At 33.8% G+C, this 19,228-nt stretch overlaps 1 protein-coding gene across 1 annotated transcript in view; it reads left to right on the top strand.

Moving 5' to 3' along the window:
- LOC149478697 (fatty acid synthase-like) overlaps positions 1-19,228 on the top strand; it is a 62,404-nt gene that overhangs the window by 24,035 nt on the left and 19,141 nt on the right. The window contains exons 6-24 of the mRNA XM_089708695.1: positions 458-574; positions 1,101-1,264; positions 3,994-4,136; positions 4,758-4,961; positions 5,908-6,097; positions 6,994-7,153; positions 7,861-8,030; positions 8,645-8,796; positions 9,324-9,507; positions 10,056-10,204; positions 11,114-11,295; positions 11,619-11,738; positions 14,544-14,653; positions 15,438-15,628; positions 16,115-16,284; positions 16,927-17,190; positions 17,466-17,586; positions 17,984-18,274; positions 18,601-19,044. Of these exons, the coding sequence (XP_089564821.1) occupies positions 458-574; positions 1,101-1,264; positions 3,994-4,136; positions 4,758-4,961; positions 5,908-6,097; positions 6,994-7,153; positions 7,861-8,030; positions 8,645-8,796; positions 9,324-9,507; positions 10,056-10,204; positions 11,114-11,295; positions 11,619-11,738; positions 14,544-14,653; positions 15,438-15,628; positions 16,115-16,284; positions 16,927-17,190; positions 17,466-17,586; positions 17,984-18,274; positions 18,601-19,044 (3,526 nt within the window). The remainder of the gene's footprint in view (positions 1-457; positions 575-1,100; positions 1,265-3,993; positions 4,137-4,757; positions 4,962-5,907; positions 6,098-6,993; positions 7,154-7,860; positions 8,031-8,644; positions 8,797-9,323; positions 9,508-10,055; positions 10,205-11,113; positions 11,296-11,618; positions 11,739-14,543; positions 14,654-15,437; positions 15,629-16,114; positions 16,285-16,926; positions 17,191-17,465; positions 17,587-17,983; positions 18,275-18,600; positions 19,045-19,228) is intronic.

The following is a 19,228-nucleotide window of genomic DNA, read 5'->3' as shown; positions in this document are numbered from 1 at the left end:
TGGTGGTTCCAATCTATGTCTCCATCCTTGTGTCACTGCAGTTCTCCAGGTAAGGAAATAGGTATAAAGTAGGTAGTTGAGAGAAGGTATAAGTGAATTTTAAGAGATATTTATTCACTATACCTACTGATGATAGAAAATATAAGTGGTCCTATATTATATCTATTATCTATTTAAAAATGTATAAGCCCATTTGAGTAGTAGGGTAGGGAGTATCGCAGCCATTCTGATGGAAGTACAATTTTTAACCGACTTCTTTATCTTATTCTCGCTGTCTAACGAGTATTTGGCTCTTTTGTATTTACTTATTTTTCTGTTTTATCCTGCAGTCTTGTTGAAATATCGACTCGTCAATTATTTTGTATAAATACAGCTAGTTAGCTAGTAACTTCATTGTAAATATCCATAAACACTAATGAATATATTTATACAAATTTTCTTACCATTTATTACACAGATTGGGAGTACTGTCACCTGATGGAAGCTGCAAGAGTTTCGACAACAGCGCCAATGGATATGCCAGATCTGAAGCTATCGTGGTCTGTCTGCTGCAGAAGGCGAAAGACTCGAGAAGGTGAGATATATTATTTATATGAAGACATTTTAAAATTTTTAATTTACAGCGATATTACTTTTGGAATACTTTATTGTTTACTCAAATATAGACTAAATATTTTATTAAAATTTTAATCTATATTAAACAATAAATACTTCAACACAAAAGGTACTAATTATTATTATCATTAATTACTATGTTTTAAATGCCATTCGAATCACTCCAACTGTTTTGCTTGATGTAGCATCAAACATTCAAATACCCTCATTTCTAATAATAAAATAATTCTATAAAATCTTGATGATTTTGTGGAAGTTGTACCAAAGATTACCTACGTTGTACAGAAATGTCATTATAATTTTCCTAGTACATAATTTAATAATAATCATAAGAATATGCCTGGAAGAGATTACTTGTTAGTAATAAGGCCGCCTTCTGTGTTGTTTGTTCTAGTTTAAGTTTTTATTGTACCTACTACTGTAATGTTGGCAGCACATTATACCTAAAGTGTTTAAAATAAATAAATAAATAAATATTTCCACAGAGTATACGCCCAAGTGCTCCACGCTAAAACCAATTGCGACGGTTACAAGGAACAGGGCATCACATATCCTGCTGGAAACATCCAGAAGCTTCTACTTACTGAGTTCTATGAAGAGTGCTCTATACAACCAAATACCCTGGAGTTTGTTGAAGCCCACGGCACTGGTAAGATTTGTTTATTTATTTTATACTAGTAGTGACCCGCGGTTTTACCCGCATTGCTCCGTTCTTATTGGTCTTATTTCCTTCCGCGATAAATTGACTATAGATAAAGAAGTTTCACTTCAAAAACATTTATTATGCTGGATGTAAGAACAATATTATTATGTAACTGAATAATTTTTCATAAATAGTGCATTATTTTTAATTTCTAACAATTTTCAATCGGTGGTAAATGTGTTATAAAGATTCAAAAGTGCGTTCAAAAAAAAAATAAATGTTTGAGTTTGAGTTTGAATTTTTGAGTTTTCATCTACCTTCAACCTGTATTTTTTGCAGTACGAATAAGTAAAATAATATTATACCAGTATACGCCATACAGAGTGGAATTGCCTTTCACAAGACACCTTTTCAGACACATTTTATTAACATATAAATTAGATTTTTTCAATGCCAGAATGAATACATATGACTAGACTTAATCTGTATGATACAAGATATACCACAACTATACATACATATATGTAGATACGTAAACTGTAAACTTTTAATGTTGTCTATCAACTTTTATGTTTAAAAATGTCTGTACTATAAAATTCAGTTTAGCATTTTTAAAGACTGTCTTCTTTTACGAAAGAAAAACCATTGTATGTAGAATTCATAAAGGATTTGAGTGACAATTAGTTTAGTGTCTCCCTTTATCTTGTCCTTTTCAGGAAATTTCTAGACCATATTAAAACTTTGTATTTAAATTAATATACCTAACAAAAATTTGGTGTATGTTAGGTAAGGGGGCGTCCATAAATTACGTGAGTTGTTTTAGGGGGGGAGGGGGTCGAGTAAAATCTCATCTAACCTTACGTTGGGGAGAGGGGGGGGTGTCGGCAAATATCACGCAATTTTTTTTTAATTGAAACTAAACAAATTATACTCTTTTGGTCCATTTAATCCAAATAACATGCTTAAGATTTTAATGTTACGGTTAAGATTTAAATATTCTATTGTTACCTTGTTATAATTAATTAATAATTAATTAATTAATTAATTAGTTAATTACTATTTTTAACTAGTCGTAAAGAAAAGCACGAAGCAATTTTTTTTTCATTTTACAATGACAAATAAACATAAGAAACCCACATTTTGAAAAATCTCACGTGAGATGGGAGGATGGGGGAGGGGGTTCAATAAAATCTCATGATATCTCACCAGAGGGGGAGAGAGGGTCAAAAAATGGACAAAATCACCTCACGTAATTTATGGACGCTCCCTAACGTCAGGTACAATATCAAAAATTGAATGTTTTTTTTCTAGGACAAGATTAAATCAAATCTTCATCAAGAAAGATCAACGTGAAATCCTAGTTCATTTTTAACGAACTAATTTCTTTTTAGCTGATTGTTAGTCTCCTTTGTTCTTTATACAAAGGTATTCTTGGAAAGGCCTTTCTATTAATTAATACGTTTGTGCTTATTATCTTTATAAACATTTATCAAGAAGCTTGTTAATGTTTTTATAAATAAGAATAAAAATACATAAGACAAGACCAAGAATAAGCCGAGGCTTACTTAAATTGTAGAGAACTTTACCATTTCTATATTAAACATGATTTTAATTTCTAAACTGATACCTTTAACGCTTCCAAAATTTTAAAAACATTTTAGATTGTGTAAACACTAATCAAAATAAAAAATAAAAGCAGTAACAAGAACCACTACCATTACGGCGAACGACAGGCCATTACAGGAACCGTGTCAGCCAACAGCACGTTCATAAAAATGCAAAAATTAAACGGAGATAGCGAAACTTATTCCAACAAGTTTACCTAAAGCACTCCGACATAAAATTAAAAAGCTCTTTCATCGTTAACTCACCATTGTTCGAGGCACAAAGCGTAGATAAACGTAGGAAAAACTCGTTTGACGTAAAAACATTAATAAGGGTGCTGTTTCACCCTTTATATGCGAGGAAAATTGTCGTGAATATCTAGCTGTGCTGTGTAAACTGTGCGAGGGTTTCCACCAAAAATGTACGCTGCTGGAATGCGTTGATATGTCTTCTATGAATCAAAATTCTAAAACTAATAAACATACCTTACACACATCTCTCGCTTGTTTTGTATTCGCAAAAAACCCAGAACCGCTAAGTCGTTTCGTGCTGAGCGAGGTAAATGAAGCTATATAATCGGTTCTTTATAAACACATTCCTCGCTACAAAACCTCGCTCATCTTTGATGGAAAAGCACCCTAAAGCTACCGGATTTGTTGGCGTGTCGCGCTGTGCTCAAATAGATTTTCGATTGAGGAAAATTATAAAGTTATCTTAATCAAATTTGGCTTGCGGGAATTTTTAATTAAGATCCATGGAGTTCTTTTTTAAATCGATTTAAACGTAGATTATGCTTCAGCGTTCTTTTAATTATTATGTTTCACGAACAGATATAGGATTAGACATTAATTATTTTCATATCGAAACGGATACAAAAATAAGTGTTTTCGATTGAACAAAATTGTAATATTTGGAATAAATAATATTTGGAAGATAGCATTTTACAGATTTGATTACATCCATGATAATGATACGATCATAATAGCTGAAAATTGTATAAATAAACACAAATATAAATGTTAATTGCCCTACCTTAATTATATTGGTACTACACCAATTAACTTACATTTCAATGTGAACTTTTTTCACCATTAATTTATTTATTTTTAATACTAACAATTTGTTTACAGGTACGAAAGTAGGAGATCCAGAAGAATTATTAGCCATCGATGAAGTTTTCTGTACGGGCCGTTCAGAGCCACTCTTGATTGGTTCCGTCAAATCAAACTTAGGACACAGTGAACCTGCTTCTGGTCTTTGCTCTGTGGCCAAGGTAATTATTATGTGTCTAATAATTGCTCATTTATAAGTCAGTTACATAATGCAAATATAGTTATATTTTTTGTTTTTTAAACAGAATTAAAAATCTTAAATAAGGTAAAAGTTCAGATGGATTTGTAAGATAAGGGAAGGACAATAGAGCACTTTGCTGAATACAGTTCAAAGTAATCCTTGTAAAACTTGCTAGGAGGAAGCGGTGATAGTCAAAAATCATCTGGGAATGCAAAATTTCATGCAATAATTTCATTGAAATCTCATATGATGATGCTTCTGTTACCTTTAATGTTGAGAAGATTGTTTTATATAATTTTACTTTTTACAAGCTTATGTTCTTAATTCAGGTAATATTTCCCATAAATTTTTGAAGTGAAAACTTCTTTAGCGGCGTTGAGCACTTTTTCTGTAATCTGTAAAATCTTAAACTCGCGTCAGGACACGTGACCTGATCGAAAAGCCGTAAGACGAATACCATTCCAAAATATCAAACATGCTCAACGTTAATAATCAAGTTTTCACTTCTGCCGGCACTCCCCCAGTGCAACCCGTCTTTTTTTTCCAATAACTAGTCCTTAAAATTAATTTCCTTAATCTTTAAATTAATATCCTTCCACAGCTCTGCATAGCCTACAGCACAGGCTACATCCCACCCAACTTGCACTTTACCAAAAAACGTGAAGGCGTGAAAGCTCTAGAAGAGGACAGACTTAGGGTCATCACTGAGAAGACTCCGTGGAATAGAGGAATGGCTGGGATCAACTCCTTTGGTTTTGGGGGTGCTAATGCCCATATTCTGTTGAAGAATGTCGCTCCGGCTAAGGTTGGTTGGATTCTCGATATGTTTGTTAAGGGTGATAAATAAAAGGGTCTAGTTAATAAAAATTTGAACAATAAAAATAAATAAATAAATAATATTCAGGACAATTTTCACACACGGCACGATCTGATCCCATACTAAGCTTTCGCTTGTGTTATGGAAGCCAGATGGCAGATAAACATAAATAATTTTAACATATATAATTTTTAAATAAATACTTATCTAGAAAATTAACGCCCAGACACAGAGCAAACATCTATATTCATCACACAAATATTTGCCCCGGGTGGGAATCGACCCCACGACCTCTGGCTTGGAAGGCAGGGCCACTACCAACCAAGCCAACCGGTCAATCAAAGACAATGACACGCAGGATAATAATGAAGCAATTCCTTGGAATGATATATGAATATGTGTGTTATATTGTATGATAAAAAATAATTTCAGTGTGGTAAAACTTATTTTTGCTATTTATATTAATTGCAAGGTAATAATAATATTAACTGACCCTATTATTTTCCCATGTAGAACCACAATGTCAAAATTTCAATTTAAAATTTTGACCGCTCTAACTACTTGCTAAAAATATTATTTCATTTCATAACTTTTCAAACATAAAGTGCGCAAGGAAAATTTTTCTCAAAAAAATTGGTTGTCTGTAAAGTCGGTTTACTGACGATAGTTGAACGTGACAACGTCTTAAGGCCGATTGTGCTTCTTTGTCGCTCGTTCCGCGCTCTCGCTCGCACTTCAAGCCTTACATGGAACGCCTCAGAGCGAGGTAACGCCGCATGAGTCATGTTTTTTCGACCGTGCAGCCAGCTCTATCCAATTATAAAACGTTGTCACGTCAAAAAATCAGCATTATCGTTGCTTATAGCCTAATATAAGCAAAGATAATGCTGATTTTTATAGTATAGTAGGTCTATACCAATTAATAACCTTCCAGGTGAATAAAGGCATCCCATCAGACAACCTCCCCCGTCTGGTCTGCGTGTCTGGTCGAACAGAATCCGCAGTGGCCAAGATCTTAGATGACCTGGAGTCTAGGAATGTAGACGTGGAACTCGTCAGACTGCTGCACTCGATCCATGATGAGGATATCGGTGGTCATGTTGTTAGAGGATATTCTCTGTTGGGTGAGCTATACTAATATTATAAAACTGAAGAGTTTGTTTGTCTGTTTATTTGAACGCGCTAATCTCAGGAACTACTGGTCCGATTTGAAAAATTATTTCGGTGTTAGATAGCCCATTTATCGAGGAAGGCTATAGGCTATATATAATCACGGTAAGACCAACAGGAGCGGAGCAATGCGGGTAAAACCGCAGGACACAGCTAGTTAATAATAAAGTTAATTTGAAAATTGATGTGTTTTGAATTATATTCTTTGAAATTTTAATTAATTTGTATAACTTTTGAATATTATTTTAAACATACGTATTCTAACTATTCGCTTAAATTGAAATGTTAAAAACTTAAACCTTTCGAACTGAAGAGATGACTTTCTTTGGCGTATACCTTTTAACATTGTGTATCAAATTAATATTTTTAAAACGATTCAATTCGAGATAATAATTATCTTTATTTTTTCTTTATAATTTATTTCTTACTAAATCATTCCTCTTATAATATTTGCTAATTTTGCCCTTCGCTTTTACCTTTCAATCTATCCGTTCCCATGTACAAAAAAAGGGTATAGAAAATGTTACTCTAGCTATTTGTACAGACTTATTTACCCAAAAATTTTCGTGATTCATAGCAAGATTCCAACAGATATTGGTTATAATCTACTCCAACTTAATTACCAATTGTTTTAAATATTATTATAATTTATTATTATTTTTCATTTGTCAACATTAAGTAAAAATTTTCTTTTGTAACTAATTACTATTGAACTATTCTGATGTAATGTATTGGGAAGGCACAGACTCCTGAAACACAGCGAAAGCTATATTGGGAGTCTGGGGTCTATATTATGATGTAAGGAATCTTGTTCAATAAATGATTTTTTTTTTATTAATTTCTCCCCCAGGATCAACCCCCACAAAAGCAATATCCCTATCCCGGGACATCCAGTACTTCTCCGGCGTGCGCCGGCCCGTGTGGTTCGTGTACAGCGGCATGGGCTCGCAGTGGGCCGGCATGGCCGAGCGGCTCATGGCGGTGCCTGTGTTCGCTGCGGCCATACACAGGTGGGTAGTTTAGTGGGATATGGTTTTAGTGATCCACCAGATTTTGTTCAGTGAGGGTGATGTTGGGTTCCAAGGTGTTGAATTCGCGGAGCTGTCTCACTCGGTATCCAGTCCGGTTGGTTTCACCCTCAGTCGCCCTATGCTCGCATGGTATTTTTATTTTGGTCTACTGACCATCTCATGCGAGTCTTTCTGTTTCCACCAGTAGCGGACTCCACATGCTGGGTCGTTGCCGGCCCTGCTGTCGTCAAGATAACTGGTGGGGATAGGTCACTTATAGGATGGACAGTTTGGAGGTTATGGGGCAGTTTAGATAGGTCACTTTGGTCAAGATTCTAGAGGTGTTTGCAGATTTTCGGAATTGTTTGTTTTGTAAGTTCTGACATTCGTTGTAGCTAGAAAAAGGTCTGTTTTCTTGGATAAACAATTTTGATGATTTTCTGAATAAAAATGTTGGTCCAACTCCCAAAGCAATCACTCTCCCGACATTCAGTACTTCTCTGGTACGTGCACATGGCAGCTAGCAGTTAATGCGGATACCCGAAAAAAGAAATATGTATACTTTTCGTGGTTTTTTAGCCTATGCTATATTTTGCCTGCTTTTCCAATATTTTCTGTTTCTCTAGTAATCATATTAATACAATTATCAGTGCTTATACCTTTATTCAAATATCGGGAAACTTACTTATCTAAATATTTCTCCACAGATGCCACAAAGCCCTAGAGCCCAAAGGCATCAACCTAACCAAGATCATCACAGAAAAAGATCCCAAGATCTATGACAACATTCTTAATTCCTTCATCGGTATCGCCGCGGTACAAATCGGTCTCACTGACGTCTTGAAGACTATTGGCATCGAACCTGATTATATTATTGGTAAGTTCTTTTTTATCAATAGTTAATTTGTAATAAGTAGTCATTTGTAGTTAATTTTTCAATAGTAATTTGTAGTTAATTTTTTGGTAGTTTCTTTGATTTTTATGAATTCTATTTTCATCAACATTTTGTTCGTTTTGTTCGTTTAGTTAAATGTTAATGTTATTAGCCCTTTGTATTATGTTAAGATTAAAAATTATCTTTACTTATTGCTTTCTGTTTATTTTTCAAAACCATGGTTAAATTTCGTTATGTAAGTATATAAGTCTATTCATACTTTTCTTTAGTATTCTGATCTTTCTTTAACAATATTATAACTTTTCTCTAATAAGGTTATAACTTGTAAGTATATAATTCATCATCGTCAGCTTATAAGTAGGTACTGCTCAAACTGTTCTATAATATGATTTTTTAAGCTATTGCATAGCTTCTATCGTGGCCCTTGAGCGCGGGGACCGAATCGAGAAATTCCGTAACGAAAAAACCTCACGCTCCCCACTCCGACGGGCACAGAGGTGTGGCTTGAAGGCATAACATGCAATAGCTTTACCGCGGCAGTCCCCGAGTGCCATACGTCTTTTTTTTTAATTATATCCTTTTCCGGTCTTTATCAGGTCACAGTGTAGGCGAATTAGGTTGCGCATACGCAGATGGTTGTTTCACAGCGGAACAAATGATCCTCTCAGCTTATAGCCGTGGTCTAGCGTCTATTGAGACTCCCTTCATCAAGGGATCTATGGCTGCTGTTGGAATGGGTTATACACAGGTGAGTTTTAAATTTAATTAAGTTTTGAAGATTATTGTGTTTTATAACTGAACTAGCTTTCCGCCCACGGGTTCGCCCGCTTTGTCTAAAACATAATAAATTATATACTAAAACCTTCCTCTTGAATCACTCTATCTATTAAAAAAACCGCATCAAAATCCGTTGCGTAGTTTAAAAGATTTAAGCGTACAGCTTTGTTTTATACTATGTAGTGATAACTTTCAATATTTCTATCTATTGCTTTATTTTTGAAATAATTACTATGTTTGTTCATTGGTTTTATAACATTGTTATTTTTTAAAATAATTTGTTTTATCTTCTGATTATTTTTTCAATTAAATTAATAATTGATATTATACCTATTATTATTTTATATTTGTATTGCATCACTTCATTTCAATTAATATTATTATAATATAGTGTTTCCCCTATACATTCAATTTGCTTTAAATTTTCTTTGACTCCTTTATATTATTATCGTCAAAAAAATATGTATTAAAATTGTAAATTACCTATTTTACCCCCAGATCAAAGAGCTCTGTCCCCCCGAGATAGAAGTAGCGTGCCATAACGGCCCCGACTCGAGCACCATTTCTGGCCCAGCGGACATTATGCGCAGTTTTGTGGCCAAATTGGTAGAAAAGGGCATATTCGCTAAGGAAGTCCCGTGTTCCAATATTGCGTATCACTCAAAATATATTTCAGAGGCTGGTAAGTTTGTTAACTTCATCGATTTAATAATATTTTTGTAAACTTTACCAATTTTAGTGTTATTACTTTATTAGGTACTAGAGGTCCGCCCCGGCTTCGCCCGTGGTACATATTTCGCAATAAAAGGTAGCCTATGTCCTTTCTCGGGTATCAAAATATCTCCATACCAAATTTCATGCAAATTGGTTCAGTAGTTTAGGCGTGATTGAGTAACAGACAGACAGACAGAGTTACTTTCGCATTTATAATATTAGTATGGATGTGAAAACGGCCGGCCAGTTATGTAATAAGGCTTTAAATTCCCTTGGACATTTTAATAAAATTTCGTGATTTATATATTGCTCTTCTTCTTTAGTTTTATTCTTTTATTGGCTACAGTTTTCTATTTTAAATAAATTATTAGTATTACTTAATTTTTATTGTGATACAATTGCGAGCTACTTTTTCAGGCTTATAAGAAACAGTTTTTTAGGACATTGTTTATTTAGTTTAAATTTGACCATCCTTAATTACTATGAGAACCAAATACAAAATATATTTTCAATCAGGTCCCAAACTACTAAAATACCTGAAGGAAGTGATCCCGGAACCCAAACCTCGCTCCGACAAGTGGGTGTCAACTTCTGTACCACAGCACTTGTGGAAGGATCCTAAAGCACAATTATCTTCTGCTGAATACCACACTAATAACCTTTTGGTAAGTAAATATTTTAATTTCTGTGTGTTTTTTTCTGTCGAATTATGTACGTGTGTCATTTAGTTTATCGACAGTAAAAAAATGTAATATAAGGTTTGCACAAGAACAGGAAAAAAGCCTTTCGATATACAAAAAATCCTTCATTACCTATTAAAATTTATAATTTGCCATTTTTTTACAACTAAGTAATCTATCCGTCCTATTTATTTTATCGATCACGAAAGTTTAAAATGTACCATCGATTTTACTAATAATACCATCCACAATAATTAAATAAACTTCTTTAATTATAACATTTTGGTATTCATAATTGTTTTCAATATAAATACTTGCTTTTCCCCGCATTGTGATGTTTGTGGTGTGTCCAGGACTTGCAACATACGAGAATGTGTACCTACTTTATGAAATTAATTTAGAGTTATCCTTTGAGGTCAAATATTTAATGTTCTTACTGTTATCTAAAGTTACAATATGAAATGCTTGTTTTTTATTCACACCATATACTTAAAATTTAACTTTCGGTTTTATAATTACTTTGGAATACCAAAAGTTTTATTTGTTCAAAATTATCTCAATCGTTATAACACACTTCCATAAATTATGGAAATTTATCTCACCTCCTAAAACATATTCTGCTAAGTACATACCTACATTATCTTTATTTTATTTATTTATTTTCTCATTCTTTTTCGTGTCTACAAACTAAGTAAACGTATTTATTTCTAGAACATAATATTTACGTTATCCACATTTCCAAAATATTCGCCAAAATTTCCAGAGCTCAATGCTCCTGGAAGAGCAATCACACCTCATTCAGTTACATCCCAACCTCAAACTAATTTTACCTCGTCAAAAACTTCTGCCAATTTTTTTCTTATACCTTCAAAATCTTCTAATTTCCATCCGCAGAGCCCAGTGCTCTTCGAGGAAACTTCCCGTTTGATCCACCAAAACGCACTTACCATCGAGATAGCCCCACATGGTCTTCTGCAAGCTATCTTACGCCGATCTCTGAAGAAGGATGTTATTAATGTCCCACTCACTCAGAGAGGAGAAGATAACGTGCAAGTGCTGTTCACTGCGGTTGGCAAGTGAGTATCTATTCTTAGTTTTTTTAGGACTTGATTCTGTATTATTGTGTTGTGGAGAAAAACATGGTAAATATCATCCACAAGAGAATAGCAAATATTATTGTCGTCAATTTAGCAACTTGTTTCAAAATTTTTTTCACAAAATTAATAACTACAAATCCGTAAAAATAATCTTTTACAGCAGCAACAGCAGTAACGGTACTTTGAACAAATATAGCATTTTAACACAATTGTGTACCTGAATAAATTTTTTTTTAATTTTAATGACTTTCATTTTCTTATAAATATTTATTCAGGATTAAAATAATAACTATTTTCCATAGGTTATACGAAGCGGGTCTGAACCCGAAGCTAGCAGCTATATACCCGCCCGTGGCGTTCCCTGTGTCGCTCGGCACACCGATGATATCGCATCTGGTTGAGTGGGAACATAGTGAGGATTGGTGAGTAACTTTTGTATGTTGTTTATGTTTTTGTTAAAAAAAGATTTTTAAGGGTTACCCTCATTTATAAAATGATCATGTTATACTACCTATACGTTTATCTGATTTTTAAGGTTATCCTCATTTATATTATTTTATTAATATAATTTTTATTAACAGATCTTAAAATAATGTTACCCTTATTTATAACGATTTTCTTTGGAATAGGTACACTTTTGTATACAATTTATTACCCTTACGCTTTTTTATAATTTAAATTAGCCGCGGTTTCAAAACGCGATTTATCTATGATTTATTTATGATTGTACCTTACATGTACACATTTCTAAAGACGGTTAAGTGATGTAAAAATTATAAACCAAATGACGAATTAAAAGTATATATCAGAACCAACATATTCCGAAAATGACACAAAATCCCAATCATTATATCGGGTCAAACGGGAAGTCGTATCTCATTTTTCATCACTTATTGCGACGCTCCGAGGCCGCAAACTCTTTACGCGTTGGCCGAAACTGGTTTAGCAGTTTAGGAGCTGCTGATTTTTATTTTTAGGACTTTAATTTACTTTTTATTAGATAAAAGATTCGGATACATTTTGATAAGTGGGGATTTCCAACAATCAAATGGAATGACAAAAATAATTCCATCAATGCAAAGCATTCAGAAAGCCAAAACTTTCATTGCAAAATTATCGCAAATATGCTTGGGCTACGAATGCTCATGGGTGATGATTTATAATAACAGATTACTATTTTTCGATGATGTAGAAAAAAAATTGGTTGTCTGTAAAGTTGGTTTACCTACTGATGATAGTTGAACGTGACAACGTCCAATTGTGCATCTTTGTCGCTCGTTCCGCGCTCTCGCTTGCACTTCAAGCCTTACATGGAACGCCTCAGAGCGAGGTAACGCCGCATGAGTCATGTTTTTTCGTGTGTGCAACCGGCTCTATCGAATTATAAGACGTTGTCACATCAAAAACAATCAGACGTTGATTAAAATGTAATATCTACAAAATTATTTATTCATTTAGTTACCACCATAATATTTGCAATCAACAATATTACGTTATTATATGTAAACAGACAAATATTCAAACATTTCGTTCCCTAACTCCTAACCCAGCATGCAATAAAGAGTCCAACTGTTATTAATCGCTCCCATCAATCAGGGGACCGCAAACAAATAGGCTGGTTATCCGCTGCGTTCTTTGACTTTACCGTGTTTTCAATGCATGCGATGTTTTCACTTCATTTGGTATTTTTTGATACGATATTTAGAAATAGGCTATAATATTTAAATTCAGAAACATTCACATTAATAAATCATGGTTTCAAATAAAAATTGTGAACAAAAAACGAGTGGTTATCCGAGCCAGGTGCAAATTTGGTTAACTATTTCCTCTCAAGAGATAATTCGTCAGACGCATGAGAGTATAGTATTATAAAGCCTCGTGAACGTCAGCTGGCGCTCGGTTGGGGGGGTGAGCGGTTGTAGCCTCCCACGCACATAGGAAAAAAATACATTCATTCATTCATTTCCTCTCAGCTAAAAATTTGTCAAATTGTAGCTAACCCAATATCTCAACGAAAAAAAATAGTCAGCTGGTTACAACATGGTGTTATTATACGTCAGCTGGTGTCTCGAACATGAAAGTTAAATTTAAAGAAAAATTTATTTTCCGTTATTTCCTCTCAAACAAAAATTTACCTGATGATAGCTTATATGTAACTGTGGATAAATATATATGTCAGCTGGCTGTATCTTGGTGGAAAAACTGTCAGCTGATACGGGAGGCTACAACCGCTCTTCCCCCCAACCGAGCTCCAGCTGACGTTCACGAGGCTTCATAATACTATACTTTGATGCATTTTACTAATTACCGCTTGAGAGGAACTTGGTCATAAAATCTGCTGCTGGCTCCCGGACCAGAGCATGTGTGCTGATCACACGTGTCAGAAGAGAAAATGCTTTGGCAAACAAAATCGTCGCCTTACTCCATGACTTGACGGTATTGCCTTGACGCGATCTTGACGTTTGAAACCATATAGCAAGTTTTGATATCTGTAATTTTGGGAAAATCAATGTGGTTAACTTATTAAGTGGTTAACATTAAAAATAACAAACGTCCAACTACAACAAAAATATCAAAGTGATGTGACATATAAAACAATATATTTACTAATATAAAACTAAAAAAATAAAGAATTATTATTTAGTTTCGCTCAATTACATTCTCAACATGAAAAGATAAACATAAGAAATACAACAAATAAGTAATTTCTTTCTAGCTGCTTTTGTTTTCAACGTAACATAATATTTAGGTCAAGAGCTCTATAGAACATATTGTTTAGATGATAAAAGCTATGTGATCTTTTATTGTCTAGAATAATAATAACACAATATTCGTAAATAGTTTGTTTTGGAAACCACTATAGGTACCTATTATAGTAATAAAAAACCACTTCATAATCCATACCATAGTTTTAAAAAAGTATAGCTATATACATAGGAATACATAGGAATACTAATACTAAAATAAATAAAGGATATACATAGGAACACACAGACAGCGACAGCGACTTTGTTTTCAACCGACTTCAAAAAAAGGAGGAGGTTATTAATTCGGTGCCAAACACTAACTAGTATTAGTAGTAAATAGCACATCTAAATAATATTAGTAATTAATAATATCAAATCTTTTTTATTTTTTACTTTTCCATTCTTGAAGTCGGTTGTTTTTAACGTAGTTATTTTTATATACTATGTAGCCATACTTACAAAGCCCTTATCATTTAAAAGGTATGTGACTTCATACAAGGTGCAAGAAAAGATGAAGTCTGGTGAAAGAACAGTTAGAATGTCCATTGCTGATGAAGACAGTGAATACATGGTTGGTCACGTTGTTGATGGTAAGTAATATAAACCTAAAGATTTAATAAGTTTCTGTGTAAATTAATATACAAATATTAATAAACGAAATTCAATATCAAGACAAACAATGGAATTGGATCTTAAAATAGACTTAGTAAATTTACATAATCTATCAACGTAAATATTGATAAAATCTTGCTTTACTTTTTCATAAAAGTTATTAATTAAAGACTTCTTGTAGTGATGTGCAAGAAGTTAATTAAGTAGAAACGCATTATTAAGGATAAATTAAGACCTGCGCATTTGATAAGGATCAAATTTACATTTCAAATTAAAACAAATTGTAAAAATTTTACCCTATAAATAGTCAAGAGATACACGGCACTCAAATTGACCACTTGTGGGGTTGTTAAAAAATCCTAGCAAAAATATATTTAACTAGCCGTTCCGCGCGGTTTCTAACCCCGTGGCTCCTCTCCCGTTGGTCGTAGCGTGATGGTATATAGCCTATAGCCTTCCTCGATAAATGAGCTATCTAACACCGAAAGAATTTTTCAAATCGGACCAGTAGTTCCCGAGATTAGCGCGTTCAAACAAACAAACAAACAAACTCTTCAGCTTTATAATATTAGTATAGATGACTTACGTTATTATTAAAATCCCAATCAAAGTCACGGTACCCCGATAAGGGGTATTTATTGCTTGTTTAGGAAACTGCCGGCATGATGATGGGGAACATTTAAATTTTTTTTAGGTAATTTTTTAAATAAAATTGCCTTAAACTTAAGCCATACAATTTTCTGACAAAAACTTAATTCCTAGGTCGTAACCTCTACCCCGCTACGGGATACCTAGTACTTGCCTGGGAAACTCTGGGTATGATGATGGGAGAACTCTTCACTGAGGTCTCTGTGGTCTTCGAGAATGTTCGATTCCAGAGGGCAACTAATATTCCCAAGGAGGGCAATTTGGAGTTTGTCATTATGATCCAGAAGGGCAGTGGCAATTTCGAGGTAAGTAAATACCGAATGGTACCTGATGGTAATAGAAATATACTTTTGTTTTACATGATAAATGTGATTTGAAATTTAACAGCCAATTTTAATCTACCGCAAAAAAATCTTGAGAAAATCCTTCACTATGTTACTTTTTAGTTGAATAAGTAAGATAATAGGTACAAAAATATTTAAGCTAGATCAAGTCAAAATGATAATATGCTCAAATGCTCAATTAATATTTTTGAGTCATTTCGTACAAAAAACAAAACTTCCAGTCTTCTGAACTTTGACATACCACAAAAATTATAAAAAAAGACGTGTGGCACTCGCGGACTACCGCGGTAAAGCTATTGCATGCTATGCCTTCAAGCCGCACCTCCGTGTCCGTCGGAGTGGGGAGCATGAGGTTTTTTTCGTTACGGAATTTCTGGAGTCGGTCCCCGCGCTCGAGTCCCGCGTTAGAAGCTATGCAATAGCTTAAATTATATTCTAAACCACCAGATCGTAGAAAGCGGTGCATCCATAGTAACTGGTCGTATCTACGCCAAGAAGAACGTAGGCCAAGAATACAGACAGCTCCAACCTGCACCAGAAGCGACTGGCCCCAATGTGAAGCACATGCTCACTAAGGACTTCTACAAGGAGCTGAGACTTAGAGGCTATCAGTATAGGTGAGTTTGTGTGTTTGTTTGATCGTACCTACGTAAAGAACGTAGGACAGAAGTGGTAAAAAATTGTAGATTTGCTGTTCAATATTATTTGAAAAGAAATTTGTTATTTCATCATATCAGAAAGGTATGGAAATAATTGTATAATTTGGATAATTATATCAATTTACACTATGTAAGTAGTAATCTAGTTACACAAACCTACTTGTTTTACTGTTTTAACTCCTGTAATGTCAGTTATATTTTTCCAAATAATAATATCTACCACCTCTTTGTTTTACTTCTTTCAATACATAAACTTTAAATCAAAATTAATCATCAACTTTACCTATTTTATTTTTCCAAACTATGAAACACATTATATCATATAATGCATGCTTTATGTAGTTATACCTAATAAAATTTATTTTTATTTCCCGACGCAATAATTTATGCTCACCCACCTCCTTTAAATGTGTTTCCCTGTTAATATTAATGGTAGTCTGGAAGAGATCGCTGCCTAGCGATAAGGCCGCCATTTGTACATGCTTGCATCTATTTGTCTTTTTCTGTGTTTATTGTAAATCTTGTGTGTGTGCAATAAAGACTTATCTATTATTATAATATATTATCTTTTTCCTACTACAAATCAATTTTTCCCACCAGTGGCCTCTTCCGCGGAGTAATCGGTTGCAACATTGAAGGAACCCGAGGTCGTTTAGCCTGGGTCAATAACTGGGTCACATTTATGGACTGTATGCTCCAACTACGTATCGTGGGCAATGATACTAGAGGTCTCTTCGTGCCAACAAGAATAGAGAAATTATCTATAGATGCCAATATGCACTATGATGCGGTTTCCAAGATGAACCCGGATTCGAATAGACAGTCCTTTGAAGTCAGGGTGTACCCGGATGTGGATGTTATCAGGTAATTAAATGAAGTTTCTGAGTCAAGTCAAATAAATAAAGAGAGCTTTTTTATGTCGCTTATAAAACAAGTTATATTGACTTTGATGAAATTAAGCAAAATATAGAATACATACAATAACTGGTTCATATTATTATCATGATTAAATTTTTTTTCATAAAAGTAATGTTAGTAATCCTAGATTTTACCCATTTCAAAGATTAAATGGATCATAAAGGTTATTAGAATGAAGAAGTAGAGACTAAAGTTATTAATAAATTTAATTTTACAAATAGGGCTGGTGGTGTTGAAATTCGTGGTCTACACGCAACACCAATATCCAAGAAGATTCCTCTTGGTATCCCAGTACTGGAGAAGAATGAGTTCGTCCCCAACTTTGGCAAGACTAAGATGGCGGTAAGTTTTATCTATTATTTTTTTGAAGAAGTATTGCAGGAAATAAGTAATAGTTAAACTTTAAAATAAGTGTATGAAAATGATTCACTATGTTGTGTTGCTGATAAAGGGTAATTTGAATATTTATAATTCATTCTACTTTATTAAATGCAAACTAACCTAAAACTGAAGATCCCATAGGTATCATAAAAAATGTGATAATAATATCGTCTTAGGACACATTAAATAAAACACAAAATTTACAAATATTTGTTTATTTGACCATCAAAAAACTTTTACACGTAATTTATTTTATGGGTATTTATTCTATGGGTCTGTACAATTTATTGTCTGTTACCTGAATTAAATATAATAAAAAAAAAATTTATTTCAAATTTGACAAAAAATCCCATCACAGGTTGAAGACATCCTCCGCGCGAACATCCAGCTAATCCTTGAAAACGTACAAACATACAAAGTGAAGAGCATAGAATTAATAGATGAGGAATACAAGAACAACTCCTACGAGCCTCTCTTAGAGAAAGTTGGTGATATGCTTGGTGACCTTCCATTGGTACAACCAGAGTTATTGGTCATCTCTGAGGAAGCTGTGGAAATGCCTTCATATATTACTGTTGAGAATAAAAAGATATCTGGAGAGTCTAATACTGTACTGTTTATTGGTGCTAACCTGTTTGGACGGCCTGAGGTAAGAGCTATTGATATCAATGATAATAGTGTTTAGTAATTTACAAACGGATAAATAATATTTTTAAATTACAATTTTCGGAATGACTGCCTCATACAAATGATTCGACAAAGGGGTATTATACAAGTTAAATAAAATGAGTAATTCATCTTATTTATGATGAAAAAAACTAAATTAAATTTTTAAAATGAATTAAAATCGTATTTCCTTTCATAACTATTCGAAAATAAACTTCGAACATCCATTTAAATTAACATTACACACATCTTCAAAAAATATTTGAAATAACAAAAGACATTTCCAAATTATTAAAAAAAACATTCCAGATCCTACAACAAGCAGTATCAACCCTCCGCGACAAGTGTTTCCTCATCTCCCGCGAAAAGACCCGCCCTGACATCAAAGAGCACTCCGACAAATACGACATCCTCACGATCCAAGACACGGGCGTCGAATACCTAGTCCTCTTCAGAAAACGTGTTGGAGCCAAACCGGCAAAATTCATCCAAATCGTCACAGCCGACCAGACGTACGCGTGGATAGACAAAGTGAAGGAAGAACTGAAGAATGGGCAGAAACTGGTCATATATAGTCAGGATGAGCCATTAAATGGATTGCTCGGATTGGTCAATTGTTTGCGAAAGGAGCCGGGTGGTGAAATTGTATATGGGCTGCTTATTGCAGACCCTGCAGCACCAGCTTTTAACCCGGATCTGGAGTTCTATGAAGAACAACTGGATAAAGATCTAGCTATCAATGTCTATCAGGATGTAAGTATTCGTTGTTGAAGAAGATAAAAATAAATTTGATGCATTGTGTTGATAGTAAACCTTTATTTATGTTAAAACTAGGTCTCTTTTTAGTATAATGTTCAAAGTAGTTCAAATAATTATTAATTATCCAATTGAACATTTTTGCTATTTTTGTAAAAGACCAGTTAGTTACCTAGACAGT

This window comes from Colias philodice, chromosome 21 (assembly GCF_061535455.1).
Source record: "Colias philodice isolate Cphi_HAF_F1 chromosome 21, ilColPhil1 Martin Lab GWU primary, whole genome shotgun sequence".
Lineage (NCBI taxonomy): Eukaryota > Metazoa > Arthropoda > Insecta > Lepidoptera > Pieridae > Colias > Colias philodice.
The sequence above is the reverse complement of the archived record's forward strand: the minus strand, read 5'-3'. Positions and strand labels throughout refer to the sequence as shown.